Consider the following 24,192-nt stretch of genomic DNA (forward strand, 5'->3'; position numbering starts at 1 on the left):
TATAATGCGCTGTGCGGGGAGTCACTAAGATCCTGCGCCCGATATCCTGCATGTGTCACTTCCCCGCTCAGGTCCCCGGAGTTCACCTTCTTCTTCCTGGTGCATGTAAGTGCATTGGATGTGACACAATTTGAATATTAAGCCTGAATCAGTCGGATCGTCCGACGACACGCCCCCCAATTTCTGTCACATGAAAGCCATCGCGGATGTGCCAAAATACGATCGCGTGCGACACAATCCTCTCCTAAATCCCTGTCACAGCTGCACAAATCCAGAAAATGTCAGGAGGACACTGTTAGTGGACAATGTAGAAGGGAAGCTGGAAACAGTGTGGCAAACTTTTTATTATTTTTTAAATCTTTTTTGCAATGAATTTGCAACAATTCTTCGTTAGATATGCAAAATTCTTTGGTTTTGAGGGGGTTACCCCTTTCCTGGAGTTTTCTTTTTAATTCATGAGCACACGCATGGAAGGAAGATTCATCACTATTTAACCTTAGGCTCTTAGTAAATCCGAATGATTTATGCCAGGTTTGACTTGTTAGATCAAGCCAAACCTTGTCTAAAAATCAAAAGCAGTCTCCATTGTTTTCTGGCGGAGGCTTTAGTAACTTTGCGGGGCCGGGTGTTAAAGAGTAGAAGCAACAATACAACTCCTGAGGGGTTCCCTAGTACTTTGTCATCATGAAAGGGTTAAACATCTGATGCGGGAGCAGGTAGAGGATCCTTCTGTTCTCCACAGGGGTCATCAAGATGTTCAGTTAAGGCACTTTGAACTCTGAAAGGGATAGATCTCAAGAAACCCGGTCTTAAATTTTGGCCCATAATAACATAAATGATTGGGTTGATGCAACTGTTAAGGCAAGCCAGAAAGATAACGACAGTGTCAATTATCTGGTTTTGAATATCAAGTATATAGTACAAGGGAGTTAGTGGCCAGATGTTATATGGAGCCCAACATATGAAGAAGCACAATATAACAGCAGTGATGATCCTGTAGGGTCTTTGAGATCTCTGGGGTCTATTACTTTTTCGAAGTTTGAGAAAAATGGTGACATAACTGGTGACGATGATGAGAAAAGGGATCACAAACATCACAATCAACCTGATCAGACGCAAGATCCATGCTGTTTCACATCCATTGATTCGATAGGAAATATAGTTTACTAAAAATAAATACATAATTCCTGCCCAAACAAGACTCAGAAACCAAATAATTCCTGCAATGATTCTCACTTGTTTCTGTGTCCTATGGACTTTAGCCCAAATTGGCCACATGACCGATACCCAGCGATCAACACTCATGGCCGTCAGGAGGAGAACACTGGCACTCATGTTCAGATTCAACAAAATAACATCAAGTAAATAAAATACAAGTGAGGAAACCGATGAGCCCACATCACCGGAGTACAGGCCTGTAATGTAAGCAGGAAGAGTAACGCAACACAGGAGGTCAGCGATGGCCAAGTGCAGGAACCACACGGCACTGATTGTCTTCATCCTGAATCCTACAATCCAGATGACTAATCCATTCCCGATAATCCCGAAAACAAAAATTATGCTGCATAATGCAATTGAAACTTTTTGTAAAACGCCAAGTTCGTTTGATCTTTCAAAATCTGTTTGATTTGTCTCATTTGCTGCAACTAATGACCTGGAAAGACATAAAGGGGTAAATGTTAGTTTCCTGCAGATTGTATCATTTCAGGAGATTCTCTATCGTACATCGGGGTATATTTAGAGCATCAAGTTGATTGGTCAGATTCTAGTACTAAGTCACTTCATCCTCTCCGAGAACAAGTGTTCCCAGGATGCAGGACTTTCTGTTTGTGTTTACCTCAGTAACAGGACTTTAGTAAAGGACTGGCGGGAAACTGTAACAAGGATTTAGGCCAACAACCCTATAGCACAGTGGTGGCATACCTATGGCACGGGTGCCAGAGGTGGCACTCACAGTCATTTCTGTGGACACTCAGCCCATCGCCCCAGAACAGAGTTTACTAAACATGACCAAATTCACCAAATCTTCCAGCAGTGCCAGGCAAATTAAGAGATCCTGTTCTCAGCGATATTTTAAAGAGACACTTAATTGGCTGTATGGAACTGTGGGAAATGTGAGAAGGTGTTGACAGAACTGCAATATCTTTGGAGGTCCTCCTGCAGGACCCACCATTCTTCCTCTACAGAGAGACCCTGGAGAGAAGCTATAAAGAGAGTCTAAATTTTCCATCTCTTTTCCAAATGTATTGGTGGCCTCAGGGGGCCGATACGATTGAAAGATGTAGAAGACCAGGTAGCAATAAGTTACTGCTTAAAATGCCACGTTAAAACGGTAAATAAGTGGATTTGGGTTGTAGTTTAGGCACTCGGTCTCGAAAAGATTCGCCATCACTGCTATAGCAGGTTTATTTTATGGATTCACCTCATTTTTACCATTAAGGCCAAACTGAACACATTGGATTTTATGAAAGAAGTACATTTTGGATTGAAAAATGTCTATGTTTATTTATGAAAACAAAATAGCAAAACTGGATTGGAAAAACCAGCCTGTGTCCTATGTTTTGTAATACCAAAATTTATTTATTGTCCCTTTATTTTATTAAGATGTTAGACGTCTGACATGCCCTGGCCTATGAAAAGAGGCGTAAGCCAAAAATAATGGAGACCAGACCAAAAAGCTTCACCAGTTCTGATCTGGTCTACAAATAATCCATGTGCCCCCAGTAGATGATAGTCATTGATTGTGTGGATTGATCTTAGCTTTGACCCTCTTGACATTTATCAAGGAGTTGTTGGGTCTTCCTCCTGTTAAGACAAGCTGAACAGGAAGAAACCAGGGACCATAAACAAGAGAGGGGCCTGCAGCAGTTGATAGGTAGGTAGGTTCTTGTGGTGACCATAGGGTCAGAGTGAATTAGAAGTCACTGCTTATGGTGTTAGACCTAATATTTCCAGGGGTTGTAGAGGATTGCAGAAAATGGAACCACAGTACCACCGATACAGGAACAGACTAACCAGTCATATGTCTGGACATCTTCAGGACCCGGTACAGTATGAACTTACAACCTCTATATTATCAACAGGGCCTAGGATATCTGTCAAAGTTATTAGTTCTAATATCAGGGTTTTTTTCTTTATATTTCAAACCCAAAAAACTTTCTGTTTTTATTATATTGAGTTATATTTACCACTGGATATTTTGGCTGAGATTTAAGTAGGAGCGTTCACTTCAATTCCATCGGCCATGTTTTTGTTTGGAAGCCCGGTAGGGAATGAGGGCCACAGAGATTTTGGAATGCAAGTTTGCAGAAACCCTGAGATTCCAGAACAGTGTTAACCATTTTGGAAACCAAACCCCTATAAAATTTAAGCATAGAGTCATAGGGGAGATTTAATATAGCACCTAGCTTATGGTCACATTCCCACCTCCCCACCACTCAGGATTTATCAGAAAGCTCTGTCCTACCAGTAAATTCAGCAGGCAGCCGCAATGTAATTCCATTGTATGCCAGAAAGGGCCTGATGTAGAATTAGGCGATAGCCTGTGCCTTAATGGGCACAAAATATAGTGGTACATGGATATAAGACATGCCGCTCTTCATGCCGTTCTATGCCCATGTGGTGTGGAAATTAAGGAAAATTCCGGGGAAGCCCGGCACCTTTTCAAGGCTTGTACACTGTTTTTCTAGTCCTGATAAATCGCCCCCTTCCCACACCATAAAGAATATTTTTTACCCCCCCAGGAGCTTTAAAAAATGAATATGACATGGTGATTCAAAGAAAAATATTCTATTTCAGTGCCCAAAATGTTGTGCCAGCTTGTGCAATTGTTAAAAATCAGCTGTATTATTATAATGCAGAATTTTGGGATTTTAGGAGCAGCCGTTCATGTGACCCCAATCTTATTTCAAGAAATCGGACAGCTCTCTAGCCCTCTGTATGCAGCCTGTATGTAACCTTTATACTGCATTATTGATAGACTACAACAACTCGTCAGTCCATATCTGTCATCCAGAAGCCAAGTGGTGCACCCCCCTCCTGCGCCCAAGTACCCAAAGAGCATTTTATACCCACATATATGACATTGCGTGGTATACCTTGGTTACTCACATCACAATTTGATATATGGTACCATTCCTGATATATTATCTACATTCACATTTATGGTAACTCCTTACTCTGGCCAAGACCTGGAGAACTTTCACAGGAAGCTTCTGCCGTGAAAGATCATATGTCTGGCTGGTGGCCAAATGAAAACCTTTTTGTACTCCAAATAGGTTAAAAAAAAGTTCTCCAGTGATTGCAAGAGAAGATCTATTTCAAAAAGAGCAGCAAAAAAGATAACAATGCAGAGTTTACACGATGTGGGATGTAGAATGCAATGAAGATATAGATGGAAACTGACAAAATAAGAATAATAAAGAATATAAACCTACTGGAAACAATCATTCATAATGTCTACTGTGGTCCAGTTATAATCTGTAGGATCCATTATGGAAGAATTCCTAAAAAATAAATAACATTAACCATGTTACTACTACGACTACTACTACTTCTATTACTAATAATAATAATAATACATAAAATAGATTATGTCATTCAACCATCTCGACTTAATTTGGACATTTGCTGTCTATTAATCTATCTACAGTAAGGGTGAATATGCCACATAATCTTTGGCGTAGTTGGCAGGTGTCAGTGTCCTTCGGATTATACAAAAATCTACTAAATGAATTGCGTCATTAGGTAATTTGGTTATAGGTAGTTTGTGAAACTGTAGGGGATGATACTCCATAACACATTACCCCTCTCCTCCCATCCGGTCCAGTGTCTACGCCTCCAATCACCATAAATATACTCCGATGACCAATGATGTGCAATTCAGATGACATCACAGACTCCAAATATTCCAAAAAGATTCCGGTGTCCTCAAATCCAAAACAATGTTGCTGGTTACATTATCATATCTTCTGCTGATATATGTAACAATGTTATTACTACAATATTATTGTCACAGGTTGCAGCATTTTTAAAATATAGAAAATACATTTTGGATTTAAGGACAGCAGAATCTTTTTTGGGCTTTTAGTGTTGGCTCAAGTTCTAGCCTCATGAAGGTGAGAAGTGCAAACAGCCTGGTCATCTCCACAGGCAGGACATCTTCTGTAGACTAGTCTCATCCCCTCAACTAGTTCTCTAACCCAATGGACCACAGAACCTCATTTTACAATGTTGCTGGGGCAGATTTCCCAGGGCAATTTTTATACCAAAAAACTATATATTAATAATAATAATTTACTGCAGGGGCTACTGGGGCATCACCTGAGCCTATGCATGCTCTGTACACTATGGCTTTTACACAGGCTCTCTAGCTCATGAGGAGACACCCATTTGCTGGTAAGGGAGCCTGTGGTGGCCGGGCCGAGCATGCGCAGTGCCTCCCGAAGAAGTTATGCAAAGCTTTGTGAGCGTACACACATTAAGGTGTAGTTCTTTGGATTGCTGCCTTTCCTCTTTTTTTGTTACACACATTAAGGGTCACTATCTCTGCAGGGGTTACTGTGGGTGTGTTATAGCCCTTGTCCATTGAGTTTGCACCGGCGAAGGTAACATCCCAGAAGCCCCTACATAAAATTAGGATATTACTGAAGAAATTCTTAAGAATAAAGGAAGCTATGCCAAGTTTTATAAGACACAACATCTGCATCACGTTGCATTGGTAATTGGTAGGTAAGTGGTAGGTTTCCATAATGTGTTACAGATCACGTAGATCTGCTGAGTGGATTAGTTAACTCAAAAGATGTATTTCTTTACTTTTTGATTTAAAAAAACTTTTTAATTTTTATTACTTAACCATCAAAACAGGAGAAACATCAGATTTTTAAAGAAACACAACAGTAATTTTACCATTTTACCATATCCATAAAATTTAACCAATATTATATGCCCAATTTTTTACTAAACTTGCAGTCTCTCATTATTATAATTATGAGTGGACCTAAGGACAAACTTTTTTCAAACCAGCTCCGGTTTTTCCATGGATGATCCAATCGAGTTAGCCCCAAGACCCAAGTATCATATGAAAATCAAGTGTAATATGTAATGTATGGATCTGAAGATTCTAGGCTGGATCTGGTGATTCTTTTGCAGCCAATGCAAGTTTGTTTTGCAACAAAAATGTTGCAATAGTCTTGACAAAGCTCCGTGGTTTTATCCATCATGAGATATGTCTTGTGAGGCACCCTGGTAATGAAGCACCTTTTTGGGGCCACCAGTTGAACCAGATAATATTATATTTCAAAGTGGCTGGATTGCGTCCTGATTACTGATACATTTCCGCAGGTGTCATGACTTTACAAGACTTTTGAACCTCTTTTCATGTGTTTATTACTTTTCCTCCAATAATTACACAAACCTTATCTATAGACATTGGAGGTCATTTACTGAGGGCCCGAATCGCGTTTTACCGTTTTGCGCCGATATTCCCCGAATTGCCCTGGGTTTTTGGGGCGTGTGATCGGATTGTGGCGCATCGGCGCCGGCATGCACGCGATGGAAATCGGGGGGCATGGCCATGATAAAACCCGACAGATTTGGAAAAAGTGCTGCATTTAAAAAAAGGTGTCGCTTGACACGCACTTACCCGCACCCAGGATAGCTTGGTGAACACCAGTGAACTGCGACGGACTTCAGTGCAGCAGCGATCTAGTGGAAATCGGGCGCACTACCTTAGTGAATCGCCGGAAGACCCGAATCCTCCACAGAGAGATTGCGCCGCTGGATCCGACAGGACCGGGTAAGTAAATGTGCCCCATTGACTGCTTTTTGATTGAGGTTTGGATTGATAAGTTACTGCCACGTAGTGAGCATTTCATGACAGGAGCAGCTTTGGAAGTAAATTTACTTAGATAATTGGTGATGTGTTCAATACTTCGGACACTGTATCTAGATTTGCACTTATTCAGTGAAATTGCTGTAGTAAAGAATACTGGATAATATATTGTGATTAGAGATGAGCGAGTATACTCGTCGGAGTATACTGCTCGGTCGAGTATTAGCGTACTCGGACCGGCTCGTTACTCGGACGAGTATCTCGCCGGCTCGAGATCGAGCAGTAAATTAATAAAATAAATTGAATAAAAGTATTTTTATTGTAAAAATAAATATTACACATGTTTTTAATATGTTTTACTTGTAAGAACACATTGAAATAACACTATTCTTCACTTTCCAGGTGTGCGCGCGTGTCTCCCGATAGGTTCAGAGATGTTCGGAACATCTGGAATGTGAAGAATATTGTTCTTTCAATGTGTTCTGCACTTAAATGCTCCTGTATTCACTGTTTTTAATGTTTTAACTCTATTTTTCACATTGCAGGTGTGCGCTCGTGTCTTCTGATAGGTTCGGAGATACGCACGCACATCTGCAAAGTGAAGAATAGTGTTATATCAATGTGTTCTTACAAGTAAAACATCTGGAATTTTTTTTTTTTTTGCACTATTCTTTTAATGTTCTGTTTTATTAAAAAAATGCTCGAGTCTCCCATTGACTTCAATGGGGCTCGTTATTCGAGACGAGCACTCGAGCATCGGGAAAAGTTCGTCTCGAATAACGAGCACCCGAGCATTTTAGTGCTCGCTCATCTCTAATTGTGATGCCTAAGAATAAAACAGTAAACAATAATAAAAAATATACAATAATAAAGTTCTGTTATTTCACTATACATTAATTAAATGAAATATCACGTTATTTCGATGCCAAAAAATGTCAAATCTTCTCTAGACCCTCAGGTGGATTTGACAAATTTGAGACATTGTAAAGAGTAGCCTGTATTTTTTCGACATACCTCCTGCTAGAAATAATCTCCATGTATATTTTACTTTTGATCGTTTACATGCAATGTTAGTCACAGACCAAGAAAGAAAATACTATAACACATATTTACTATAACACATATACAGACATCTCCGTCCTTACCCGTCCTCTTGACCAGCCATGTGCAGAGATATATGTCTCACAATCTAAGCTGCTGTTCTTAGAGTAACATGAACTTGTGACAACTAAATACAAGTCCTGTGGAGAGCAGGAAAAGAGTGCATTGCAGCCATCCATGACTATGGTTGTCATGTTGTGATGAGAATAGTTTTAGTAAACCAACCTGTAGATCAGGTATGTGCCGATACTTGGTTAAGGTGATTTTTCATTGGGGCCCAGCACCTTTACGGGGCTTTCCCACCTTGTGACATATTCAAAAGATATACTCGCCCTGTAGTGATGTTGGGGCAGGTCAGTCACAAGTCATAGATACATTCTAGCTTTCCAATACATAGGGGGGGCATGTCAAGGGTGCCCTCCCAATCTTTGAGCCAACAGCCTTAATGAAAGCTCTCCTATGTCATTCCTGTGTTCCCGTTCTCCTGCATTCCCATGTTCCTGTGCTCCAGTGTTCCTGTTCTGTTTTCCTGTTCCATGTATCTGTCCCGTGTTCCTGCTGTGTGTTCCAGTGCTCCTTCCTGCTTGTGCTCCCGCTGTCACCCCTGGCTTGAACTGTGTTCTGCATTAGTTACTTGGCTGCCACCGCGGGCTGGTCACATCTATGGAACAACCTGGTGGCACGTCGCAGCAGCAAGACCCATTTGGGATGGGCTCTGGTGAAGACCAGGTGCCACTTAGACTCTGGTCCCAGGTGTTGGCTAGTACCATCACCTGTGGTGGCCCAGAGGGTCCACAGACCCCGAACCCTAACAGGGCATTCATTAATAGTGGCGCAAGGCCTGTTTCTTTGCGTACAAATTGTGAGGTAATTTACACCGGGATGTTAGATTGTGGCACAAGAGCTTAATGAATTGGAGATCTAACCTCACATTCATGACACTTCATAAATTTGGCGCACAAGGCGTAGCAAGAAGAGGAGGTATACCAAAAAACTGATGGAAAATGTTTACGAAATGCCCCCCATAGCGTTGTCTGATCTACTCCAATCCCCTATTGTTCTGAGATGGTCCTAATATTGACTGTTGAGCTTGGGGATCAGTCACCACAAAACACCAGAAAATTTGTCTTTGTGACAAATCAAAAATTTCATTAATATCTGGTCAAATTGTTACTAAAGAATCCAACACAAAACAAGTTTTTACAATGAACCTGTTTCCAGTATCTATTATCAATGTGATCAGCTGAAAGTACAAGGAAACTGCGTCTACTGTAGCCGCTGCAGGTAACATTCCCCATCATGTGCCCAGCATTCACATGAAGGGGCATCCATAATGAGATGACTCTGCATCAGTCTAAACAGAAAAGTTGAATAGGAGCAGCTCGTTATGGTGTCTGCTCTTCTGGCCAGTGTGAAAACTAGAATTTTGAGTGTTTTGGTCAATATAAATACTTACATAATACGTGATTATTTTCAAATATCTGTACAGAAATAGTTAAAAAGTGGAAAAAAAAACAGTGACATAGTCCCAAATGAAATAATGATAGGGCCTAGATAAGTAAAGCAAAATACATGGCAGCACCACCAAATTAATTAAAATGTGTAGTGGCTATTGATAAGCGGACACGTTAAAATCTGTTTAGGTCCTGAAACAAGACCTGAAACCCTGAGTAATTCCCACGATTGGTGCTGGCACTGATCATTGGTGTTAACTGTTTAAAGGGAACCTGTCACCAGGAGAGCCATTTTTAGCACTCCCCCAGTCCCCACAGAGCATAGTACATACACTGCCAAAGTGTTTTTGTATTAAAAATAGGTTTTACAGAAAAAAAAGATATGTTATATTGTACCTTTCATTAGCATCTGCTGTGTGATTGGGTGGGGCTGGAAAGGAGCAGTTCCCCCCCACCCTTAGGAAACAGCTACTCCATGTGACCTTTTCAAATATATGAAAACACCCATCACTGGGCTTAGCGACGCCCCCTGCAGCCAATCCCGAGTGTTGGGAGTTATTCATATATTTGAAAAGGGTCACATGTTTCCCAAGGGTGGGGGGGGGGCTGCTCCTTTCCAGCCCCTCCCAATTGGCAACTGCCTAGTCACACAGCAGATGGTAATGAAAGGTACAATATAACATATATTTTTTTCTGTAAAACCTATTTTTTATACAAAAACACTTTGACAGTCTATGTACTATGCTCTGTGGGGACTGGGGGAGTTCTAAAAATGGGTCTCCTGGTGACAAGTTACCTTTAAATGCCGACCACAAAACCCCATTTCAATAATTATGGTGTAATGGCTTTGACACCGCAGTCAGGCTGCACTGCACGCCACTAGTTTGGGGAAGATGGTCGCTCCACATGAGGTCATCAGGGAGTGATTATCCTTCCCAAAATGTCTACAAACATCCACATATTGATTTATATGCTGCTGGTGGCATTTAAAAACATAAAACCCACAATCGGTGCCAGCATCGATCACAGGTTCTAACAACAAAGGGAGTGAGCACAACTGAACCCAAATCTGAACCTGCCTGCATTGCAGCTTGGGTCAGCTCATGATTGGTAGTGGAAAATAATTCCACCACTACTAATGTTTCAGCTGTTACCAAGCCAAACAGTGCAATGGTACAGAACCGAAGAATTTAATACGTAAGTCATTATTCCAGTCCATACAAGTCTTAGCATGTGAAGCTAGCCTTCGTCAAGCAATACACAAGGAGCCTCCAATATGGTGTCTTCATGAAGTGTTAACCATCTGTAGTAGGAGCAGGTCCAGGAGTCTCTTGTTCATTGCAGGGGTTATCTTGATGTATAGTTAAAGCTCTTTCAACCCTGAAGGGAATAGATCTCAGGAAACCGTGTCTAAAATCTTGGCCCATAAAAACATAAATGATTGGGTTGATGCAACTGTTTAGGGAGGCCAGGATGGTATCTATAACAGCTGCTGTGTTCACCTGAACTATATCTCCATCAGACAAGGATGTTAATGGGCAGATGTAATACGGGGCCCAGCAGAAAAAGAAACACAATATAACAGCGGTGATGATCCTGTAGGGTCTCTGAGATCTCTGGGGTCTATTACTATTTCTAAGTTGGAAGAAAATGGTGACATAACTGATGAAGATGATGAGGAAAGGGATCACAAACATCATAACTAAGCTGATTAGGTTTATGGTTTGTGATCTAAAGCTATCTATATAAAAAGACTCTAAAAGGTAAATGATTAATCCAGTCCATAAAAGACCCAGCACCCAGATAATTCCTGCAGTGATTCTCACTCGTTTCTGTGTCCTATGGACTTTAGCCCGTAATGGCCAAACCACCGATACCCAACGATCAATACTCATGGCCGTCAGGAGGAGAACACTGGCGCTCATGCAAATATTTAACAGAATAATATCAATTAAGCAGAGAATTTCTGATGATCTTGAATTTGTGCATACATCAAAGGCAGCCAAATCCGCAATGTCCAGAGGAAGAGCCAGACAACACAGGAAGTCAGCGATCGCCAGATTGAGGAACCACACGGCACTGATCGTCTTCTTCATCCTGAATCCGGCAATCCAGATGACTAATCCATTCCCAATAATCCCAAGGATGAAAATGATGCAGACAATAGCAGTTGCAACTTTCTTTAAAACGTTGATATAGTCTAATCTGCTGTCGATAGTAGTGAAATTTGTCGTATAATCTGCAGTAGTTGACCTGAGAAGACACGATAGGGTAGAAGTTAGCAACTTGAAGATTTTATGATTTCAGAAATATCTCTATTGTACACTGGGGTAAATTAAGAGATCAAGGAAAACATCAAATTGATATCAGATTGAGGCCATAGTCAACTCATCCTATTCTAGAACAAGCTTGGAGAACCCAGGATATATAAAAGTTTAGGGGTTCAAAGGGGGAGATAGTGGAGTACCCGCCGCACCTAAGAGGAATCAGTATATAGCACTTCTGCCTCTATGTATCAGGGACGCAGCTTGATTGTTTGGTCGTGTAGTATACAAAAACTGATTCATATAATAAACTTACTGCAGAACTTAAAGAATATTATCAGTCACCAACGAATAGAATTCCATCCCAGAAAATGACATGCAAACATTTGATCTAGGTATTAATGTGCTCTATTCAGTGACATGAGCACTTTTCTGATCCACGTATTAAAGAGCAATATTTTTAGACAAGAAAATTCTAAACCACATATTAAAGCGTAATATTCACTGAAAGAAGCAATTTTGTAATTCTAAGTGCGTCCTGATACTGTCAGTGTGCTTGGTTTACATTTCTGGCGGTAGATTTACTTTAATTTATTTACAGACATGTATTTTTGTGTTCCAGTTATTACATATATGAGCCCATTAAGGTATATGCATTCATCTATTTATTTTTATCCACAACAAATTCCTATACTTTATACCAGTGATGGCGAACCTATGGCACGGGTGCCAGAGGTGGCACTCAGAGCACTTTCTGTGGGCACTCGGGCTATCAACCTAGGACAGAGTTCACGAAACAGGAACAAATCCATTAAATCTTCCTGCAGTCCCAGGCAACTTATGAGATGCTGCGCACCGCACTATTTTACAGCAACACTTCTTTGACTGTTTGGAACTGCTTGAAAAGTGAGAAGGTGTTGAAAGAACTGCATTATCTTTAGAGGTCCTCATGTTGGACCCACGATTCTTTCTAGACAGAGAGACCCTGGAGAGAAGCTACAATGAGAGTCTGAATTTGCCCTCCTTCTTTCAACTGTATTGGAGGCCTCAGGGGCCGATGCAATTAAAGAAGTGGAATAACAGGTAGCAATAAGTTACTGCTTAAAATGGCACATTGGCACTTCGGGGTAAATATGTGGATTTTGGTTGAAGTTTTGGCACTCGGTCTCTAAAAGGTTCGCCATCACTGCTCTATACAGTTCTGTAAATTGATTTAGTAATACATGGTTTTAAATCTATACAGTTATTCGAGACTTCTCTTTATCATGCGCAGCTATTTCTCTTTATCTATTCAAGTATTTATTCTTTTAATTAACCCGGCTAAGCTGTATATCTCTATCTGTTTTTGTACATTTCTGCAGCAGCTGCATTTGGCCTGATGATGGACCCTTCTCTGTGTTGATTCTTAGCCTATCTACAGTTGTTTCTCAATAAAAGGTTTATGTTACTGTCACGGGTGCCCATGCGAACCCATGTCTCAGGTCGCAGGACCACCCATGTACATCCATGTGCCCCGCTACGCCTGCTGCGCCTGCTGCCTCACTCACCTCGCTTCTTTCCAGCGGCGTCTCCTACAGCTCATTGCGCACGTACCCACCCAACCGAGCACACGCCTTCTCTGTAAAATTTAAAGGGCAACCGCGCCGAAAATTTGCGCTGGCCAGCCGCCTTCCCTGACAAATTCCCAGACCCTTCCTGTGTCCCTTGCTGGATCTTTGTGCTTCTATGCCTGAGAAAAAGCTTTGTTCCATGCCCTTTGCGATTATCCTGATTTCCTGTTGTGACCTCAATTCCGTTCCTGACTCCGATCCCATGCTGCCTACCCTGACCTACAGCTACGTCCCCGACTCTGATCCTGTGATTCCTGTTTCTCCTGCCTTGATTCTGTACTATGCATTGGCCGCAGACAAAGTTGCACCAATGGAACGACCTGGTGGTACCACGTCGCAGCAAGTCTAACCCGCTTTGCAGCGTGCTCTGGTGAAAACCGGCTGCCACTTAGACTCCGATCTCAAGTGTCGGCTTCCGTCATCAACTACCACTGGATCCTTAAAGCCACAACTTCCTACTTCCGTGCTACTTGTAGCGGGGCTATAAAATAACTCCTCTTTTTCCTATATCCAAACTGGAACTATTCCCAGATAGGGGTCAGACTCAACAAGCACCCAAAGACCAACCCACTATTTTTTTAATAAAAGTTTTTGACACATTCTGACAATCTGATCCAATTCTCCATATATTTTTTTCTTATCCTACTTTCATGATATATTATTACTTTCTTGTGAGCTTTTTATATTTTCCATAAATTTCACATGAAAGCCAAATATCCCTAACTTTTTTTTTGAACAGTCCATTTTGGTCTTCCCCCTCCCTCACTGACTACAAAAGAAAATCTTACACAGTTACAATACAACAATACAGAGCTTATCCAATGCAGTTATGAACACAATTTGAGAATAAGTAAAACATACAGGTTATAGTTATCTGTATATCCCGCTGTATAAGTTGAGGTCAAGTTATCCACTTCAGTATCCATTCTAAAATGTTTCCTAAAAAATAAAATAATTTTTCTTATGTTAATGATAAAAATATATAAAAACAGATCACTATTAAATTTTAGCTTAATGAAAGTGAAATGCAGGGTGGGGTTATTTATTTTGGACATTTGGTTTCCATCTGATCTATCTATCTACGGTAACTGTCTAGGGACAGACTCCTGCCATCCCCATAAGGCAGCAGTGATGACATCAGAAACTCTACGGTCATCCTCTTTAGGCCAGTCTCATCCTCATTAGATCTCTAACTCAATGAACCCCACAAACCCATTTTCAGATTTCATTCCCTTCTATAGTGTTTAGAAAGATTCCTACTCTTGGTACCAGGCAGTGGCTTTATACACTAGAGCTCAGATTCTGAATTAAATCAGAATTAGAGTCAACTCTTCTCTCCCCTCATGCATGAGGCAGTGCAAGTCTTTTAAAAGATTTTAAAAATCGAAAAGGAGGCTGCTGCAATAAAGAAAATGACTTCCGCTTTGGAAAGAGAGAATGTGACGCATTGGCAGATGTGAAGGATAGGTCTAGGAGGGCCAACTTGAGATTGGTAGGGGTCCCGGAAAAGGGAGAAGGGGAGAACACAGTTGACTTTGTTAAAGAGCGGCTCCTTGAGAAAATAGGCCATCTTACCTGGGATTGCCGCTCCCCGTGTCGTCATCAGGGAGCGGTGATCCGTCTCCATGGTAGCCTCGGGTCTTCCGAAGACCCGAGGCTATTTCGTTTTAACCCCTTCATTACAATGTGCTGATAGCACATTGTAATGAATGAGGAGGAAAATCCCCATATAGTGCCATACTGTAGTATGGCAGTATATAATAGGATCGATCAGACAACCTAGGGTTAAAGTACCCTAGAGAGTCTGAAAAATAGTAAAAATTTAAAAAAGTAAAAAAAAAAATTATAATAAAAAAACCTAAAATTTCAAATCACCCCCCTTTCCCTAGAACTGACATAAATATAAATAAACAATAAAAATCATAAACACATTAGGTATCGACGCGTCCGAAAATGCCCGATCTATCAAAATATGATAACGGTTTTTCAATGTGTTTAACCCCGTAACGGAAATAGCGCCCAAAGTCAAAAATGGCACTTTTTTGCCATTTTGAAAAAATATAAAAAAATCTATAAAAAGTGAACAAAAGGTCAATGATATCATTGAAAATATTATCAAATTTCACAAAAAATGACATCACCCACAGCTCCGTACACCAAAGTATAAAAAAGTTATTAGCGCCAGAAGTTGGCAAAATCAAAAAAATTATTTTTGTACAGGAGGTTTTAATTTTTGTAAATGTATGAAAACGTTTGAAGGTGGGGAGTGAAAAATGGACATGAAAAAACAGGAAAGGGCCCGGTCCTTAACCGGTTAAAGTCTCTGGCAATACTCCACGGACAATTATTTGTAAAACACTTCTCTCCAGGGACAGGGACACGATATTGAGGTGGGCACGGGACCTCAAAGATCTTACAATCCGAGGAGTCAAAGTCACAATATATCCAGACTTTTCTAGGGACACCTTACACAAAAGGAAAAGTTTCATTGATGTGAAAGAAAGGGCTGAGAGAAAAAGGCATTATTTACTCCCTTCTGTATCCGGTAAAATTAAAAATTCGATATCAAGATCAGTCCCACTTTTTTAATACCCCTGAACAAGTTTCTGATTGGATGGATTCGAAGGGGCTGGAATTTGTTAATATTTTGATTGGTCAGCATTAAGGGGGGGGGAGGGTCGGGGGTTGGGGGCGGGTTTGTGGCTCTAGTAGGAGGAGTTCTACAATGGTAGGGCATGTAGAAGGGATGGGGGTGGGTTGGGAGGGGGGTGGGATGCTGGAGGTGGAAATTATAGGGTTTTATCAAGTCTTTTATGGTTTGGAGAGAAAGTGGGGGATTGCCCTGTTTTGGCTCTTGGTGATTTTAATTCAGTTTTTCTCGATAAGGAAGATCGAGTAGGGAAAAGTCAGGAGTGAGGGACACCCCTTTTGCCAGATTCTGTAGTGAAATAGAATGGATAGATGTGTGGAGGTGTATGTATGGTGATAAGTCTGTATATTCATGTTTTAGTAGTGTAGATTTGTACCGTGTTAGCCATGGAGAGCAGAAGAAGAGTGAAGAAATCAGGCGATAACTTTTTGAGGGTAACTGAGTATATTTGGAGGAGGGGCTTTCATGAATACTAGTTCTCTTCGTCAGACATGATGTTATGCATGAAACAGAAAATCCACAGCATTTTATATACACTAAACAGTGATCATCAAAGGATATTAAAAAAAAAACCCTCTAAAACAACAGATTGATAAATACAGGGACATCTTATTTACGACAGGATGGCAATAAAAACACTAAAAACCTGTGAGGCGAGACCAGAGAGCTCTGGCTCCTATCTGCTTGCAGGTCAGAGGTAGGAGGTCATGAAGCTGCATGAATGTTAAGACCACTTTGTAATCTCCCAGCAGCCACTGGGAGATTTTTCCTTTCATTTTTAATATCAGATCGACTCACACAGATCTGGTATTAAAAATGAAAGAAAAGATCTCCCAGTGGCTGCACATTTCTCCAGAGAGGACCACACTATGGGAGATCTGCAGATTACTATTTTAATGGGACATTTTTAGACACAGAGGGAAAGGAAAGAATCATAGTATAAATTACTGAGGAGATTCAACACCTTACAATGTGTTCTTACCATTCATGCAGCTTCATGACCTCCGACCTCTGACCTGGAGGCCACAAGCAGATAAGAGCCAGGGCTCTTGTGTCTCGCCTCACAGGTTTTTAGTGTTTTTATTGCCGTCCTGTTGTAAATAAGATGTCCCTGTATTTATCAATCTGTTGTTTTAGAGGGTTTTTTTTAATATCCCTTGACGATCACTGCTTAGTGTGTATAAAAAACTGGCACCTGTCTCTAGTACCTGCGATCAGAGTTTTCTCCGATCGCGGACATTAACCCCTTTCTCATCGCGGTCTTGTGTGACCATGGCGTGCAAGGCTCCGGTGCGCTAAATCGGACCCCCAAACGGCGCTTACCGGGGGCGTCCGATCCTCCACTGTCATCCCCGGGATCTGCCAGGTCCCCGGGGATATGCAGCTTCTTCCAGGGAGCCCGGTCCGTGCCTTCTGGCAGGACCCGGCTGTGACACACTGAGCATGCGCAGCCTGCTCAGTGTGTCACATAATACAGTGCAATACATCTGTATTACACTGTATTAGGTGAAGAAGAGCTAAAAGCCAACCTGTTATAGTAAAAAAAAAATGTTAAAAACACTTGATATAAACATTTTTTAATAAAAAGAATTAATTAATTAAAATTAAAGTCCCCTAAACACAAACATTCCCTATGCATATCTAATAACGTAAAAAAACACAAAATCACCAGGAAAAAACCCACATATTTGGTATCGCCGCGTCCGTAACAATCTGTACAATAACTCATTAACATTACTGGACCCGCTTGATGAGCGCCGTAAAAACGAAACCCGAAAAACTTGCCAAAAATGTATATTTTTCATTAAATTAAACTGTTCTAAAAAGTGATCAAAAAAGTTATGTGTGCCAAAATGAGATCACTGAAAAGAACTACTCAACATGTAAAAAATAAGCCCTAAACCAGCTCTGTCAACCGAAAAATATTAGCGTTATATCTCTGAAAAGAAATGAATGAGATTTTCTCTGTATTAGTTTTAATTCAGCAAAATTGTAAAGATATATAAAAATCTATATAGATGAGGTATCACCATAACCGTAGTGATCCATAGAATAAATATAATAAGTTATTTTTATGGTGCGATGAATGACCCCAAAAAATTCCAAGAAGAAAGGAAACCCAAATTTTACATTTTTTTTCCTACATACATTTAAGAGTTAATAAAATCTCATCAATAAGCTAATGACCCACTAAAATGAAGTATTTGTAAAGTGCATCTCATGTCGCAAAAAATAAGCCCTTATGTGTCCAAATTGCCAAAAAAATAAAGATTGTATAGCCAATAAAAAGTGACAATGCATAATCTGCTCTGAATGGCGCAGCTCCCTTCGAGGCCCTGGCGTGTGCCCATACAGCAGTCACCACCACATATGGGGGATTGTTATACGCGGGAGGGATTGGGTATCAAACTTTGTGGAAAGTTTTGGTATTTTATCCACTGAGAATTTGTACATTTTTGGAAAAACACATTTATTTAGCCCAAAAAATTTAAATTTCAAAATTGCATCTGATCTTCTTTTATCCCCTGTAAAACAATTAAAGGGTTAACAAACTTCATAAAAGTTGTTTTACGTACATTAAGGGTTGTAGTTTCTATAATGGGGTAATTTATGGGGTTTTACTTTTAATTCGGCCTCTTAAAGTGACTTGAAATCTAAGCAGGTCCTGCAAAAAGCGTGATTTTGTGTTTTTTACGAAAATTTGAGAAATCGTACCTAAAGTTCAAAGCCCCATAACATCTTACAAAAATGAGAGAATGCGTAAAAAAACCCATGGATTCATAAAGCAGACATTCGATGAATGTTAGTTATCAAGGATTTTTTGCTGTTATGACTACGTATGGAAAAAATAGGACATTTTCAATTTTTGCAAATTTTCACTATATCTGGGCTTTTTTATAAATAAACGCAAAACACACCACCAAATTTTTTTAAACTAACATGACGTACAAAGTGTCACAAGAAAACAATTTCAAAATCACTTGGATATGTTAAAGCGTTCCGAGGTTATAACCACTTATAGTGACACAGGGCAGATTGGAAAAAATGGGGCCGTGTCAGGAAGGTGAAAAGGGGCTCCGGCGTTAAGGGGTTAAAGGAAGAGGTTTCAGGTGAATTGATTACAAAAAACTGTATAAAAAATTCATGTGTAATAAAGCAATGCAAAAACCATATCATCTAAAAGGCTCTTACAGAAAGTAAAGAAACAACAGGAGGTGAATAGAATAAAGGCGATTAAGGATAATTTTGGGGAACCTCACATCTTACTACAAACTGGCAACTACATCCCGGGTCTGTGGAGGGTCGAGGAGATGGGACCAAGAGCCACGGATTCCTCGGTTGTGATGAGAATTGTTGTAGTAAGCCCCCCCCCCCCCCCCCCACGATCAGGTCCTGAGGCCACGGCGGTCACACGGGTGGCTACAGAGGAGACCAACGGAGCAGATCCGACACCCGGACCGAGGACCTTAATATAAACCATAACCCCCATCACTCTACAACCCCCATCCTCCGGTCTGACACTCACCCGCTGCTTTCACTCCTCTCTCTGACCTTTCTCTAGAAACACAAATACTTTTTACTTTCAAAACCTTTTCTCCCAGAGATTTCCTCATTCGACTGTTTGTAGACATTTATGTGTGAGATCAGATGCGCAGAATTTACACCCAAACCAATGAGGATCTACAAAGATTGTCTATAGTTTCCTATCTGCAGGCAACATTTACACCCAAAGCGACAGACAAAAGTATTTTAATGAAAACCTGCACATCTAGTATGTTATATAGCAGGGGGATCTACAAAGAATGTACATAGTGTCCTATCTGCAGGCAGCATGTTATATAGCACGGGGATCTACAAAGATTGTACATAGTGTCCTATCTGCAGGCAGCATGTTATATAGCAGGGGGATCTACAAAGATGGTACATAGTGTCCTATCTGCAGGCAGCATGTTATATAGCAGGGAGAACTACAAAGATTGTACATAGTGTCCTATCTGCAGGCAGCATGTTATATAGCAGGGGGATATGCAAAGATTGTACATAGTGTCCTATCTGCAGGCAGCATGTTATATAGCAGGGGGATCTACAAAGATTGTACATAGTGTCCTATCTGCAGGCAGCATGTTATAGAGCAGGGGGATCTACAAAGATTGTAAATAGTGTCCTATCTGCAGGCAGCATGTAATATAGCAGGGGGATCTACAAAGATTGTACATAGTGTCCTATCTGCAGGCAGCATGTTATATAGCAGGGAGAACTACAAAGATTGTACATAGTGTCCTACCTGCAGGCAGCATGTTATATTGCAGGGGGATATGCAAAGATTGTACATAGTGTCCTATCTGCAGGCAGCATGTTATAGAGCAGGGGGATCTACAAAGATTGTACATAGTGGCCTATCTGCAGGCAGCATGTTATAGAGCAGGAGGAGCTGAGCAGATTGTACATAGTGTCCTATCTTCAGGCAGCATGTTATAGAGCAGGGGGATCTACAAAGATTGTACATAGTGTCCTATCTTCAGGCAGCATGTTATAGAGCAGGAGGAGCTGAGCAGATTGTATATAGTGTCCTATCTTCAGGCAGCATGTTATAGAGCAGGAGGAGCTGAGCAGATTGTACATAGTGTCCTATCTGCAGGCAGCATGTTATAGAGCAGGAGGAGCTGAGTAGATTGTACATAGTGTCCTATCTGCAGGCAGCATGTTATAGAGCAGGAGGAGCTGAGCAGATTGTACATAGTGTCCTATCTTCAGGCAGCATGTTATAGAGCAGGAGGAGCTGAGCAGATTGTACATAGTGTCCTATCTGCAGGCAGCATGTTATAGAGCAGGAGGAGCTGAGCAGATTGTATATAGAGTCCTATCTGCAGGCAGCATGTTATAGAGCATGTTACACATTCCTTGATGTGTTTGAACATATGGGGGCTTATTTACTAAGGGCCCCGCGGCCGCACTTTCCTCGATTATTCTGACGTTTTCGGCTGGCTGGGACAGGTATTTAGAAGGCGATTTTGCCGCACACAATCAGATTTTGGCACAGTCGCGCCGACTTTCATGCGGCAGAAATCGGAGGGCGGGGCGTCACACGGACAATGCACTTTCGGGAACTCCTCCGGACGGGTTAGTAAATTTGCCCCATGGTGTCTAATCTAACATGCTAGTTAATTACCCCGTTATTAATATCTTCTGTTTGGCTGTTTTTCTAATACAGGTATATACTCATGTATTCTACATATCTGTACATCCCCTCTCCTTTATTTATAATATCCCGGCTAGTCAATATATATATTTATTTAATCACCTATATATTTGAGCCATACTGTTTATATAGATATAATATTATTTTAAATGTGCTGTATACCAATATTAATATCCCTACCTATTGTTATTAGGGCTATAACATAGTTCGATCAACTGTAGGTCCCCCCTATAATTATACACGTTTATATGGACTTACTGTACGTAAACTTTACCCAATCTTCTAACTTTTGCCATTCATTTATTCCTTATTTATAGCTCCCCATCCACCATCAATTGTTTCTTTGTATCTATTTATATGCAGGTTGTCTGCTGCTCTTGATACGTGTCTATTTTTGGTCTGAAGAAGGTTTTACAACCAAAACGCGTTTCCTAGACAAAATTGGTCAGTGTTTATGTTACTTTTATGCTATTCTTGGATAGTGTTTATTACCGTATATGCTTGAGTATAAGCTGACCCAAGTATAAGCCGAGGCCCCTAATTTTTACCACAAAAACCTGGGAAAACCTATAGACTCGAGTATAAGCTGATGGTGGGAAATGCATTGGTCACAGCCTCCCTAGTATATAGCCTACCGGACCCTGCCCCATAGTATATAGCCAGCACCTGCCCCCCAGAATATAACCTGCCACCTCATATCCCCCAGTATATAGCCAGCCCCCTACCCCAATATATAGCCAGCCCCCAGCCCCACTATATAGCCAGCACCTGCCCCCCAGTAAATATCCTGCCAGCCCATATCCCCCGGTATATAGCCTGCCCCAGTATATAGCCAGCCCCCTGCCCCAGTATATAGCCAGCCCCCAGCCCCACTATATAGCCAGCACCTGCCCCCCAGTAAATATCCTGCCTGCCCATATCCCCCGGTATATAGCCTGCCCCAGTATATAGCCAGCCCCCTGCCCCAGTATATAGCCAGCCCCCAGCCCCACTATATAGCCAGCACCTGCCCCCCAGTAAATATCCTGCCTGCCCATATCCCCCGGTATATAGCCTGCCCCAGTATATAGCCAGCCCCCTGCCCCAGTATATAGCCAGCCCCCTGCCCCGGTATATAGCCAACAGCGGGAGAAGCCAGAAAGGTGAGTTTTGATTTTTTTTTTTTTTTACTCGAGTATAAGTCAAGTTTGAGTTTTCAGCACATTTTTTTGTGCAGAAAAACAAGGTTTATACTGGAGAAGATCATTTTTTTGAGGTGTATATATATTTTATGTCCAATAAAAGTACATTCGCCTAACCACTAAACTTTGGAGCAATTTCAGCAATTTGCCACTAATGTGGATACTCCTCTACTAATCGGCTTATTAGCTCCCCACATTAGCTTTCCAACTTTTTCTCATCTCACAGAGTTGTTTTTGCCAGTCCCACCTCTTGGTACCCGGTGTTTGGGAGCTGTGGGAGCTGCTTGATCAGACATCTCCATCTATCATTGGCATTCATGTTCCAGACGACCAGTAACTCTTCCCCAGAGTGGGCTACAGATTGCTACAAGTGGCCCTCAGGTGAGCAGTTTTCTTCTCACTCACTAACCATTTATCACAACGTTATCCCACCAGGCGCCGTCCTCTCCTCTCTCTTTTTGTGTTTTTTCTGTAAAACCGATATTTCAGGTTTCTGTATAAGAAGAGACTAGACGGCACGGAGACACGAGATGAGGAAGTGTGTCAGACCTTGCCCCATTACAAGCTGTTTTGCATAAAGATACGGTAAGAACGGGTTATGAACCCAGAATGTGGTTGTTTCACATATAGATGAGAAGATCAATCATAAAAAGCATCGGATTAAGTGTCCCATGGGCCCCAGGCTGTTTCTCTATAGTGTATCCTCTATATACACTATATCCTGTATATATCCTGTGCTGTGTATTTTCTATATCATCTTAATTTTATATTGTTCATAAAAGTAATTTAATGATGAACTACATTCACACTCTTATATCCCATCTATTTAGGAAATCACATTCCCTGACTGCATGAAACCGTCCACCCCGACTACCGTCCAGACCAGATCTCCCAGACAGTGCAGGAGAAGTGGATTCAGCCGCTACTCTAATAAAATGTCCAGCAGCCACACTTCATTACTGAAATGTCCACAGCAGATGCCCCCCTTTATAGTAATGTCCACAGCAGATGCCCCCCTTTATACTAATGTCCACAGCAGATGCCCCCCTTTACAGTATTGTCCACAGCAGATGCCCCCCTTTGCAGTATTGTCCACAGCAGATGCCCCCCTTTACAGTATTGTCCACAGCAGATGCCCTCTTTTACTGAAATGTCCTCTGCAGAGCCCCCCTTTAATATAATGTCCACAGCAGAGCCCCCTTTTAATATAATGTCCACAGCAGAGCCCCCTTTAATATAATGTCCACTGCAGAACCCCCTTTTATTATGTCCACTGCAGAGACCCTCTTTACATAAATGTCCACAGCAGAGACCCTCTTTAATATAATGTCCACAGCAGAGCCCCCATTTAATATAATGTCCACTGCAGAGACCCTCTTTACAGAAATGTCCACTGCAGAGACCCCCTTTAATATAATGTCCACAGCAGAGCCCCCTTTTACTATAATGTCCACAGCAAGTGCCTAGGGCAGCCTCAGCACTAAATACAACCCTGCCTGGGGCATCGGTATCTGGGAACCTTCCATAATTACACCTGGGGGAAGGATCTGTATATAGGGAATGCATATAATTATACCAAGGGGAGGTGGGAATATGTAAATGGAGGCTGTATACAACTATACTGTGGGGGGGGGGAGCTGTATATAACGTTACTGTGGGAGGATCTGTATATAACATGCTATAGATGACTATCCCTATGGATGATTAGGGGGCTGTATGTAAATTAATAATAATGGATGTATTATATATTATTTAGGCTGCATTTAAATTATGTGTTTTTAAAAGTTTTGCAAACGCATTGAGCAAAAAGCCTCAGTAAATGTGAGTTCTGTGAGTCGTAACATGTGTTTTGCATCGTTAATAATTATTATAAATCTTAAAAGGCAAAACAAATGTTTTT

General features: G+C 41.2%; 2 protein-coding genes across 3 annotated transcripts in view; one reads left to right on the forward strand and one right to left on the reverse strand.

Moving 5' to 3' along the window:
- The window catches only part of LOC140134567 (myeloid cell surface antigen CD33-like), a 336,522-nt gene that overhangs the window by 195,153 nt on the left and 117,177 nt on the right, over positions 1–24,192 (forward strand). The window lies entirely within an intron of this gene.
- LOC140065379 (C5a anaphylatoxin chemotactic receptor 1-like) lies at positions 150–8,113 on the reverse strand. Its single transcript, XM_072112977.1, has 3 exons — positions 7,978–8,113; positions 4,437–4,505; positions 150–1,654 (listed from the first exon to the last, which is right to left on the reverse strand). Exons 1-3 carry the CDS (start codon positions 7,995–7,997, stop codon positions 694–696), a joined length of 1,050 nt encoding a protein of 349 aa, XP_071969078.1. The 5' UTR covers positions 7,998–8,113; the 3' UTR covers positions 150–693.

The sequence above is a fragment of the Engystomops pustulosus genome, chromosome 6 (assembly GCF_040894005.1).
Source record: "Engystomops pustulosus chromosome 6, aEngPut4.maternal, whole genome shotgun sequence".
Lineage (NCBI taxonomy): Eukaryota > Metazoa > Chordata > Amphibia > Anura > Leptodactylidae > Engystomops > Engystomops pustulosus.

Excerpts from the sequence above, each read along its gene's own strand:
- LOC140065379 (XM_072112977.1), bottom strand. The coding sequence starts at position 7,997 with ATGGCTGGTCAAGAGGACGG. Across the intron at positions 4,506-7,977 it reads ATGGCTGGTCAAGAGGACGG|GAATTCTTCCATAATGGATC; the intron begins GTAAGGACGGAG and ends TTTATTTTTTAG. Across the intron at positions 1,655-4,436 it reads ATTATGAATGATTGTTTCCA|GTCATTAGTTGCAGCAAATG; the intron begins GTAGGTTTATAT and ends ATGTCTTTCCAG.